The sequence below is a fragment of the Carassius carassius genome, chromosome 7 (genome assembly GCF_963082965.1).
Source record: "Carassius carassius chromosome 7, fCarCar2.1, whole genome shotgun sequence".
Lineage (NCBI taxonomy): Eukaryota > Metazoa > Chordata > Actinopteri > Cypriniformes > Cyprinidae > Carassius > Carassius carassius.
Window position 1 is genome coordinate 36,245,656 of NC_081761.1, and position 12,673 is coordinate 36,258,328.

The 12,673-nt window shown below is 37.3% G+C and overlaps 1 protein-coding gene across 1 annotated transcript; it reads right to left on the reverse strand.

The window, feature by feature from the left end:
• Positions 1-9,202: 9,202 nt before the first annotated feature.
• Positions 9,203-10,868, reverse strand: LOC132143251 (C-type lectin domain family 4 member M-like). Its single transcript, XM_059553378.1, has 3 exons — positions 10,740-10,868; positions 10,003-10,391; positions 9,203-9,310 (listed from the first exon to the last, which is right to left on the reverse strand). Exons 1-3 carry the CDS (start codon positions 10,834-10,836, stop codon positions 9,203-9,205), a joined length of 594 nt encoding a protein of 197 aa, XP_059409361.1. The 5' UTR covers positions 10,837-10,868.
• Between the last annotated feature and the right edge of the window lie 1,805 nt (positions 10,869-12,673).

Sequence of the window (12,673 nt, forward strand, 5' to 3'; positions counted from 1 at the left end):
AACTGCTACTAGCTGGTGAAGGAATTATTAGGCATCAGCCTGTTTATTTCCTAAAACAATTTTCTTTCATTCAACATATGTTCAGTTTTTAAATAATCTACCTTGTGGAGCTGCCACATGCATATGAACCGTTGGTTTAATAGTTATAATGAATTAATTTGAAATCTAAAGCATGTAATGAATATACATTTTTTTTAAACCTTGTCCTACTAAGACGCACAGACATCATGACCCAGCATATGAATCTCAACAATGGTGACAATCAATAAAATGCTTCATGTTGAAGTGCATGCTGGGTAACAACATAGTAAAAACTCCCATCATGCACTGTAGCATGAATAATTATTGTCACCACTGTTGAGGATCATATGATACAGAGGTTTAGATGTTGATGATTTATTTAAAATTATTGGGAAATGATACTGTTTAAATTGTGTGCATCAGGCAAGGCGCTACTATACGTCTTGTATTGAAACTGCTTTTAATCCCCTGGGGTTGACAAACGCAAAAAGTGAATGATTAGACAAAACAGTGATAGGCTATTCTCTGTTCATGAATATATATCCATATATTTTTATAACTTATATATATATATATATATATATTGTATAGGCCTAAATACAAAGCATCCTTGTGTTCATGAATGTAACTAAGCTTCTATTCATGAATATCTGCTCTGATGTATTCATTGGTGTTTGCGATCATCTGAGTTATAAATGTATCAAGTAAGCTGTAAATATCACTAATAAATGTGCTATGTGGCAAGTGTGTTATTTTTGCTTTCCTATAAATTACTACTAGTATCAGTGACCATCACCAATAATGTTAATAATGTAGTTTATTTGTGTAAACCGCATGCTTACTTTTTTATTTCATGTGAGGATAACATTGCAAAAGAACCTTATGCAAGGCGAGCCAATGCAAATAAGATTCAAGATTCAAGATTTTTATTAGTCACATACACAATTATATAGAGCATATATAACCAGCAGTGAAACGTGAGTGAGGTCCTCTCCATGGACAGTGCAATTATTAAAGAATATAACACAGATGAAAATATACATAAATATAGCTATGAAATAATGATAATATAACAATAAAAATATAAGAATAAAATATAAAAAGATGTATACTGTAGACTTGAAGCTGCTCACCCTCTCCACAGGGTTCCCACTGATCATAAGAGGAGTATAGGGCTGCTGCTGTCTCTTCCTGAAGTCAAAAATCAGCTCTTTACTTTTGCTCACATTCAGATAGAGACAATTGTCCTGGCACCATGATGTTAGTATCTCTACCTCATTCAAGTATGCGGACTCATTATTTTTTTGCAAATGAGGCCCAGAACTACAGTATCATCAGCAAATTTGATAGTAGATGTGGAACTGTGCGAAGACATGCAGTCATGTGTATAGAGAGAGTTGAAAGCTGAGCTATAGTCGGTAAATAGCAGCCTTATATAGTTCCTGTAATTGCTGTCGATGTGCGTGAGGGAAGAGTGCAGGAGGTGAGAGATGGCATCATCAGAGGATCTGTTGGGGTGATAAGTAAACTGAAGAAGGTCCAAAGTATCCGGGATGGAGAAGCAGATGTAGTTTTTAACCAGTCCCTCGGAGACCTTCATGGCTATTGATGTGAGGGAAACTGGACGATAGTCTTTCAGACAAGAGAGTTTATTGTTCTTAGACACAGGGATGATGAAAGATTTTTTGAAAGAGGTGGGAACCACCAATGCAGCAAGAGACTCATTAAAGATGGATGTAATCAAACCAGTACAAGACCTTAGAACATGGCCAGAAATCCCATCGGGTCAAGCTGCTTTTCTGACTTTCACTCACTTTAGAGCCCTCCGAACCTCATCCTCTGACACGGTGATCACATGATTATCGCTGCTCTGACTGCTGCTTCCTGATGCGCTGATCTGCAGACCCGTGCTGTGTAGATTCCTTTCAAATCGGCTGTAGAGAGAGTTTAGCTCTTTAGCTAGCCACAGATCTGCTCTCACTTCTGCAGAGGATTTATTTCCAAAGGCACAGATGGTCCTTAGTCCCTTCCACATGCGTTGGGAGTCATTGAGCTGAAAATGAGACTCCATTCGTTCCCTGTATCTGTGTTTGGTAGCTCTTACTGCGCATTGGAGAGCATAGCACGATGCTTTGTACTCATTCATGTTTCTCAACAGAAGACCGGCGTTGTAAGCAGCAGTGCGTTCGTTTACTGCTGCACGGATTGTTCTGTCCACCCACAGTTTCTGATTTGAGAAGGTCCTTATAGTTATTGTTTCAGTTTCTTGTTTGGCTAGCATGTTAACAAAGCTTAATGCTAGATCCGTGAACTCGCTGACGTCAGATGAGCTTGCCCTGAAAAATGTCCCAGTCTTCGTCCTCAAGAGCCATCTGTAGCATGTCTTCTTAGTAGACGGACCAACACGTCACCACCCTCTGCACCGGGGGTTCTTGCATGAGCCTTTGTATATAATCTGGCATGTGGAAAATGGCGGCATGATCTGATTTGCCGAAAGCCGGTAGTGAGTGAGCTTTTTAGGCATTCTTAAACTGAGTGTAACAATGATCCAGTGCATTCGGTCCTCTAGATGGACAGGATACATGTTGATAAAAATAAGGCATAACTTGCCTGAGGTTGCCTTTGTTAAAGTCTCCAGTGATGATAATAGCAGCGTCAGGATGTTTGTTGATGTCGTGAAGCTCAGACAAAGTCAAGCCGCTGTCTGCTTGTGGTGGGATGTAAACTGCAATAACGATGGTCGTTGAGAACTCCTGGGGCAGATAGAACGGATGGCAAATAATGGATAAATGTTCCAGATGAGGCGAGCAGGAGCACAGAGTTGAAATATTGCTGGGGTCACACCATTTCTTGTTAATCATGAAACAGACTCCTCCACCTTTGACTTTACCGGCCTCGGCTGTCCTGTCCATCCGTAAAACAGAGAAGTTTTCAGACGGAGTTACAGCAGTGTCCGGGACAAAGGGTGTGAGCCATGTTTCAGACAAACAAAGGATGTTACAGTACCTAATGTCCAGTTGTAAATTTATCCTGGCTCTAAGATTGTCCATCTTATTCTCCAGAGAGTGGACATTGGCGAGCAGAATGCTCGGTAGTGAAAGTGAAAGTGTGGTGACCCATACTCAGAATTTGTGTTCTGCATTTAACCCATCCAAAGTGCAAACACACAGCAGTGAACACACACACACACACACACACACACACACACACACACCATGAACACACACCCGGAGCAGTGGGCAGCCATTTATGCTGCGGCACCCGAGGAGCAGTTCGGGGGTTGGTGCCTTGCTCAAGGGCACCTCAGATGTGGTATTGCTGGCACAAGACTCAAACCCACAGAGAAGAGGAGAGCTGTGTGTTCTTTTTCTCAATCTGTTGCGAATCCCAGTGCATTTCCCCCGGTGGTTCTTGACCTGTCGCCTTGAGTGGTTATTCAGGTGGCTATTGTTCATCTAGGCATCCGGAGAATCTCAGATTGCCACGATGGATTGAGTGATAAAGTGTCCTGAAACAAGTTAGTGAAGCGGTGTCCAATGTCCAAAAGTGTTCCTTTGTCATAGGTGATCAGGACAGAGGTTATGTGTTTAAAATGAGAAAGCAAAAGAAGGTAAAAAAGTAAATAAAAACGCAATCTAAGTGGAGCGACCTGGAGGGCGAACGGACTCTGCGGTGCCATCTTGTCATTCTAAATAAGCAGCCCACTCAGGTACTCAAACTATCACCACATAAATTATATTTCTTCAAGTCACTGGAAGAGTCATGCTCAGTCGTCAGCAGCTCTTTCATTGAAAATCAGCACAAACCTTAAAGCTCCTTATCCAAATAAATACCTTGCCATGTGTTTATTTGACTTCCTGTTTTGACGATGCAAATAGTTTGATGTTTGCAGAAAAAATTAGTCAGTGATCTGTTTGGCATCTCTATAGATGGCGATCACCTGCGACAGACCGGCCGGATACGAGACCAAAACTGTCACGCTATCATAAACAAGATCGAACGTATGCTAGCTCATCATCATTGGAGACGGATTACACAAGCACGAACTCGGAGGGTTTTTTAGGAGGCACGAATGAAACACATGTAAGAAAAAAGAATACAAGAGGAGGTGCAGACGTGGAATACGGAAGCCGGCTCCTGAGAAGCAGACGGAACCCCAGGTACAAAATGTGATTAATTTATCCAGTAAGCCCTTATCTCCTACCACATATACAGCATTGAGTAGAGGTCTTTCTTTTGTACCATCTACTGGAGTGAATGAATTTAACACTGTTATTGATCTACAGAAATTTTACTGTAACTTAAGACTGAAAGAATGGTTCAAAAGTCCATCAATACCGGAGGTTAATGTGCGAAATATGGAGACGGACCCCACACTTGATTATGTTGAACACATCCCCGAGACCTTTGCCTCTAAAAAAACCTACCGTCTTAAAGGTAAATCGACCTTTATTCCACCTAAATACAGGAATTCTTCACTAGACACCTATTGTAGGTTGGTGGAAAGGGATGTTGCTACAATTTTAAAGAATAAAAGAGAATATAAAGTAGCAGATAATTTAAATAAAGAACAAAGAGATGCACTTAAAATTTTACAAGATGACAAATCTGTGGTGATTCAAAGTGCTGATAAAGGAGGAGCAATTGTTGTACTGGATCGGAATACATATGATCAGGAAATACGAAGAGAACTGGCTAATACAACTTTTTATCAACAATTGAACTCTAATCCAACAGATTAATTTAAAAAACGAATCCATAACCTCCTGGACAGCTGTTTAAAAAGGGATATGATTACCAAACAGGAACATGCTTTCATGAAGGTTGAATTTCCGATTATTCCAGTGCTCTATATTCTACCACAAATTCATAAAACATTCACAGATATACCTCCAGGAAGACCTATTATATCAGCCATGGGCTCACTGACAGAAAAGATATCTGCCTTCATTGACCATTCTCTACAACCTTTGGTTATGACATTACCCTCTTATACAAGAGACTCTATGGATTTTTTAAAAGTTATCAAGTCAATCGAAAAAGTTGCTGAATCCGATCTACTGGTGACAATGGATATCGAATCCCTGTATACCAATGTGCCTTTTGAAGAGGGATTACGGGCTACACAGACTTTTTTAAATTCCAGATCTGAGACTATTCCTAGTACCCAATGTTTGTTGGAGTTGACTAAAGAGGTACTGACATCTAATGCCTTTCTATATGACAATGACTTTTTTCTTCAGATCTCGGGTGTCGCGATGGGGTCAAAAATGTCACCCAGCTTTGCTTCTTTATATGTTGGACTGTTTGAACAGGAAAGTATCTACAACCCTCAAGTAAATCCTTACCTGGACCACATATCAGTCTGGAGGAGATACCTCGACGATATATTTTTCTTGTGGACAGGATCTGAAAAACTGTTAGAAGAATTTTTTTCCTTTGTTAATTCCAAGAATGAACATTTGAAATTCACTATTGCATCGGATAAAGAAAAAATAAACTTTCTGGACATTTTGATTGTTAAGGAGAATAACAGGTTGAAAACTGATCTCTATCGAAAACCCACAGACAGAAATTCCATATTTCATGGTGAGTCATACCATCCTATTCACCTTAAAATAAATTTACCTATCTCTCAATTTAATAGGATCAGACGAATCTGTAGTTCTGATGATGATTTTATGCGTCAGGGATCGATTTTGAAAAAACGTTTTACAGAAAGGGGATATAAGGAATCCTGGATAGATGAGGCATCAACACGTTTTGAGAATGTAACACCACTCAGACTGTTTAAAAAAAAAAAAGATCAGGAGGGATGAGAATAGAATAGTTTGTGCCATTCAGTACTCACCGGTAGCTAAAGCTATAGAGGGTACCATAAAACAACATTGGCACATTCTTAATACAGATCCAGCATTACAATCCTGTTTTCAATATCCTCCTCGAGTGGTATTTAAAAAAACAGCTAATCTACGTAATAGATTAGTACGAGCTGATGTACCTTCTTTGATTACCGCTCATTTCTTAAACGATCTACCTACAGGTAACTACCCTTGTGGAAGATGCCAACAATGCCACTTTACTTATAAAACTAAAAGAGATAATCACATGCTCTACTATGAATGTAATTTATATGTTGACATGCGCTTGTGGACTATCATACATAGGCAAGACCACTAGAGCATTAAAAACTAGAATCTCAGAACATCGTAGTGCGATTAGAAATGGTGTGACATCTAGCCCTGTGGCTTTACACTTCATGAATGCCAAACACAATGTATCTAGTTTAAAATATGTGGGAATTGAGAATATCAAATGTCCTCGAAGGGGTGGTAATGTGGATAATTTGCTTTTAAAAAGGGAACTTTTCTGGATTTACACATTAAACACTTTAGCTCCCAGAGGCCTCAATGAGGATTTTGATATTAGACCTTTTCTAAATTAATGGATGATTTAAATAACAATATGGTTTTTTGATTCTCTACTTTGCTGTTTTCTCTACAGTCTCTTGATTTATAGGTATAGTCTCTTTGAATAACTTGGTCCTCTGTATATAAATAATGAAATGCTGAGTTTATAACAGATGCTTTTTTACTTGTCTGATCAAGTTTGAAAATTGTCCGAATCCCCATCTGACTTTTACCTTAATATGGATTTTTCAAAAATGCTTTTTGATTCTCTATGTTTTTTGTCTTGACGTACGGATAGTCTTTATGAATGGTAATACATATAGTCTCTTTGAATTTCTATATGTTAGACAATGTAACAGTGGGAATCAATATGTAAATATTTAAATATATAATTCTTAATCCTTGCTGGACACGATGTATAAATATGTAAATATCAATGTATGTTGATGGATGTATCTAATTTGTGTGATGGTGGGGTCACATGATACAGACTTTAAAAGGGTAACTGTTTGTACACTTCCTGTTAGTCTGAGGAAGGGCCATGTGAGGCCCGAAACGTCACTAATAAAAAAACATTTTTGAATGGGAGCTTATTCGGTGTGCAGATCTGTTACTTACTACTACACTGATGGGCATCTCAACCTCAAATCACATGATTGGGGTCTCAGATCACCCTGATAAACACCATGACGAACAGAAGTTTATTTTATCAATAAGAAAATAACGATACATAGTAAAATAGTAAATTAAGTAAAGGTGTTTAATTTTTACATTTCAGCTCTAACAAATTTTGACATCAGCTGACAGTGTTTCAAAAGGCAAGGATTCAATCAGAAATTATGCGTTCACAATTTTATTCAAGTGTTCTATTAATATACTTCTTTTGAACTTAAAATAGGTAAGTATGCTTTTATTTTACTTTTTATGTACTTCTCAGCTATACTCCTAGAATCTATGTTTTCATTATTATACGGTAGAGGGCGCTAGTACACATCTTCTGCACAGATTTTCAAAAAAAAAAAAAAAAAAACAAATGAAGAAGAAAAAGGAAACACCGGATACTAACACATGCAACACGATCATCTGACATGAAACAGCCTCAAAACTTTAACGCTATGGAATAGAATTTTGACCGATGAAGAGGTAATAATTACAGTCAAGCTTGTGTTGATCGACTCCATCTACATTTTGATTATTATTCTGAATCCAATTCATAGTCTTCAGCTTTTTGTTCAAAATGTTATTTCTTTATTTATTTATTTTTATGAAACACATTCAAGTGTTTAAAAAATAATGCATGAAGCTTGAATAAAATGTTTTTGTTTACAAGCAGATACCCTGTTCTTTCTTTGGATGTTTTGTATGTTCATATATTCATGCAACAAAATATATATGCATTAAAACCTAAATAGGGACATAGTAGTATACTTAAAGTATGATGTAAAGTTCACTTAAAGAAAACTTATGAGTATACTTGAAGTATAAAACTACTGAATTAGTAGTTTACTGAGACTACACTTGTGTACAAAGTATTTAATTAGTAAACTATCAGTATACCTATAAGTTCACTTTTAGTATAATTGCAGTACACACTACAAACATAGAGGTAAACTAGTTGAGTACTCAAAGTTTGGTACTGTTATACTTTTAAGTATACTTTTATTTACAAAAAATGGGCCAATTTAGTCCCAAGGAGTATTGAAACAGTACACTTACAAGTATACTACTGGAACACTATACTTGAACTTTACTTAAGTATACTTATGGCGCTTTTCCATTACCAGTACCAGCTCGACTCGACTCGACTCGACTCGACTCGACTCGACTCGGCTCGGCTCGCTTTTCGCTCCGTTTTCCATTGCAGATAGTACCTCCACAATAGTACCTGGTTGTCATAGCGACGCTGCAGCAAACTGCAGTGACGTAATCTTCTACGCGACACACACCCGCTACCCACACACACAGGACAATGGAGGAAATCGAGTGCATGTTGTTTTTTGATCCTCGGGATGTGGCTGTTTCTCACAGCAAGAAGACAAACGTTGTTTCAGGAGAGGCTGAGGGCAGCAAAACGAAACACTGCTGAAAAAAACAGGAGAGTTTGATGACGCAGTGAATAGTGACGATTCGCTCTGAACAATCAGCAGTCTGCTGTGTTTTCACGTCACATTATAGTATCGCCTCAGCTCGCTTGGAACCTCGCCGGAGGTGGTACGAAAAAAAGTACCTGGAAGCCGGTACAGGTACAACTTTTACAAACAGAGCAGAGTCGAGGCGAGCCGAGGCGAGCTGGTACTGTGTAGTGGAAAAGCGCCATTAGAAAATAAACTTGAAGTATACTACTTTTTCGTAAGTGAAGACAGGATAAACGTTATTTCTCACAAACACCTTTTCTCTTTGATGAGCAAGGGTAATCATTCCAGTTGTTCTGTGCAGCATGTAAAGGCAACAGCTCAATACAGTCCTCAGTTCCACCTCGATCATTCGGCTCATCTCTGTACCAAAACCTGAACAACATGTATCGAATGTTTAATTATTCAGGATAACAACTTTATGAATCAACAATACCCACAGTATAACAGCATGTTTTGAAGGGAAACTAAAGTAATACAGAAGCTGGAGAAAAAGTGAAAGTACAGAAAAAAAAGTTTTCTTAATATAATTTAGGTATTTAAAATGTATTTGAATTTTGTCTTGTGCTGTTTTCTGAAGGTTGTGGTTTCATAATGAGAATCAAAAGATTAAAACAAATACACTGTGATATTTAGCACTTACCCTTTATTCAGTGTTGAATTATCCACCCATTTCATGATGCCCTCCTGCTCTGTGTCAGACAAACCAATCCACAGTCTCTCTTTGGTTAATGAAGTTATCAACCTCTGTGTGAATAAAAACAGGAGTAAGTGTGATTGCTATCATTCATTAAAGGGGACCTAATATTCAAAATTTACTTTCACATGTTGCTTGGACATAATTGTTTGTTGGCAGTGTGTGTAAACAAAACCTATAATTTAAAAAATCCACTCACTGTAATTTTATTTATTTATTTACGTTTTCAGCATTGCTGCTAATGTGACATCACATTTCGAGCACTGGAAATAGTCGAGCTCATAATCAAGTGAGGCTTATAAAGTTTGAAATAGCATGAGTTATTTTTTATCGCACTGTGATCACATCTGTGTAATTCATAAAGTGCATTTTTTTATGCACAGTACAAGCAAATGACTGACTTTTAAACCAAGTGCATTTTCTGTAAAGATGACAGGCTTGTGCTAATAGTGGAGTGTTTATTCGCAAAGACATGCACCGGTATTGCAGGAGCTTGAGCTCTTGATGCTCTGCACTATTCTCTGGAGCACCAGCTCATTTGCTTTCAAAGGGGAAGACATGAAAATAATGCGTTTTGGCTCATACCCTAAAAGTGGCATTTTCAACAAGCTATACAAATTAACCGTAAAGTATTTTGAGTAAAAACTTAACATACACACTGTGGGGACATCAGAGACTTATTTTAAATCTTGTGAAAAGGGGCATAATAGGTCCCCTTTAACAGGCACTGAGACAAACTCACCTGCTTCTCTTCACTCTTGATAATGATCAGATCAGCTCCATGATCCCTGCAGTACTGTCTGCTCTCAGACCAGCTCTTCAACTCAGTGGATAGGAAAAAACTAACTGAGCCCACCTCGTTAAAATCTCTCTTTAACTGGTTTTTCTCTTCAGTAAGATTTCTAACTTTGGTCTCCAGGTTCTTCTGCCTCAAAGAGCTGAAGTTGCTCTGCAGTTTTTCAGTCATTAGATCAGTGTAATTCTCCTGTAACTCTTCAACTTTGCTCTTGTAACTCTTCATCAGGTCTCTCTCTGCTCTGATGGTGATGTGCAGCAGTATGTTGTTGATCAGCAGAAGAACACAAATAATCTGGAAACACACTGTGATCAACACCAAACATCTACTTCCTCCTGACAAACAGAAAGAAGATACAAAAATCAATTAATAACAGTTCACTCTCTATTATTTGGTAATTATTATGATTGTTAACATTTCAAATTGACAGTTGTAAGTAACTGACAATGCTTTTTAAAAGTATGACCTATTATAAAAAAACAAAATTCTAGATATTCTAGACTATAAAATTCATGATATACAGTAAAATCTGCAACCAAGAAAAATATTCTGTTAATACTTTTAATATAAAAGCAGAAACATAGACACATTGTTCCTAGAGAACAGTTATTTACATTTTATATAACAATTTTCAGTTTCTCAAACATTAACTGTCTCTGCTTCAAATGAAACGATCTGCTTACTGCACTTTCCAGCGTTTCCATCAGTTTGGTGGCGTCTCTGTGCTCGAGGTCCAGATCTGTTAACATTTTTTCGTATATAAATGTTCTCAGATTCCATTATTGTTTCTTATGTCTTGCAGTTTATGTGCTCAGACGAGCTGTGCTCTCTTAGGGAGTGCACCTTGTTTTTTTAAAGAGTGCTAAACTTACATAGGATGTGGTTTCATTATCAGAACATCTAGACATTTTCCCCTTTAAACTCTCTGTAGATTCCAGCTATGATTTACAAGTAAAAGGATGCTATGATGTAAAAGTATAGTTACTTGAGTAAGAGTAAAAAAGTATCGGAAAAAAGAACTACACAAGTAGTTAGTTACTAGTTACTTTGGGTCACATACTGAATATCTATAGCCTATTTTTAGTTATATTTATATAGCGCATTAATGTGTATTTGCTCTAGAGATATGTTAATGTAGTTTTGTGGTTCACCATTCTTTTGGAGAGTAGTGCCTGTGCTTCAGTCAATGGTGAGCCACAAACACGGATGTTTTGTCTAAAGACAGTAACTGGCATTGATGCAGAGATTATCTCTTTACAGTGATCTGAGTTAAATCCGTGTTTTAGTTACTTTACTTTCACAGATTAAGTGTTTACAGTTTTATGCTAAGAAATATTCCTTCTCAGTGGACTCAAATAAAATCAGTTAACCTGTTAGCCAGCACCCCCCATTATGGGACTCACAGCTGAAAGTGCTCTACCTAACTTATAATTGTAACAGTTTCCTACTTCAGTGTGTTATAAACATAATATTGGTGTTTTTGGAAAGAAGACCCTTTTGGGCTTTACTTTTTATCAACCAGATTTGATAATGCTCAAAAATATTAAAAGTTATAGACACTGAAGTGCCTTGAATTTTTTTTTTTACTACACTTATTTGATTAAAAAATACATGAAATGAGTCCTGGAGCAATCCAGAAGTTACATGTCTCATGAGTTTCTATTTCAAATCTGAATATCATAAAAAATGACTCCTGCAAATATTTTTCTTAGACTATTTCTACACCCCCCACCCCCCAAATATAAGAAAATATATTTCCCAAGGCTTCTACAAACTATTTAGTCATTAAACATACCACTGCACAGTTTTTTTTTCAGTTATAGAACACTAGAAAAATACAATAAGAATAATTGAGTAAGAAAAATAAGATAAATAAAAAAAGATTTAACTTTGTTTGGCCAATTACAGAAAAACGCTGTATTTATTCAAACATCAGTTATATACCCTTGCATTGCGAACAAGCTGAGATCTGTCTCCAAGCTGTGTGCTTCGCATCGCTTCATTCTGAATGGAGGTGGGATGAAGTTACAAGGTTTCCCTGACAGTTTAACAAGCTCTTTTAAATGCTTTTTATTGGTTAAATATTTGATAGCTATCTTTTCATAGAAATCCACGTTTCTAGCATTTGTAAAACTGCATTTTTCCATCTCAAAAATATATCTTAATTACGAGGTGCTCTTAATGTCACATACAGAAATGATAATCCATGCGTTCATGACCTCAAGGTTAGATTATTGTAATGCTTTATTGGGTGGTTGTTCTGCACACTTAGTAAACAAACTACAGCGAGTGCAAAAAGCATCAGCTAGAGTTCTTACTAGAACCAGGAAGTATGACCATATTAGCCCCGTCCTGTCAACACTGCACTGGCTCCCTATCAAACATCGTATAGATTTTAAAATCTTGCTTATTATAAAGCCCTGAATGGTTTAGCACCTCAGTATTTCAACAAGCTTTTGTTACATTATAGTGGTCCACGTCTGCTACGTTCTAAAAACTCACGCAATTTGATAATACCTAGAATATCAAAATCAACTGCGGGCGGCAGATCCTTTTCCTATTTAGCACCCAAATTCTAAGGTTCTTAGAATGTTCATCAAGCACAAACAACATAAGG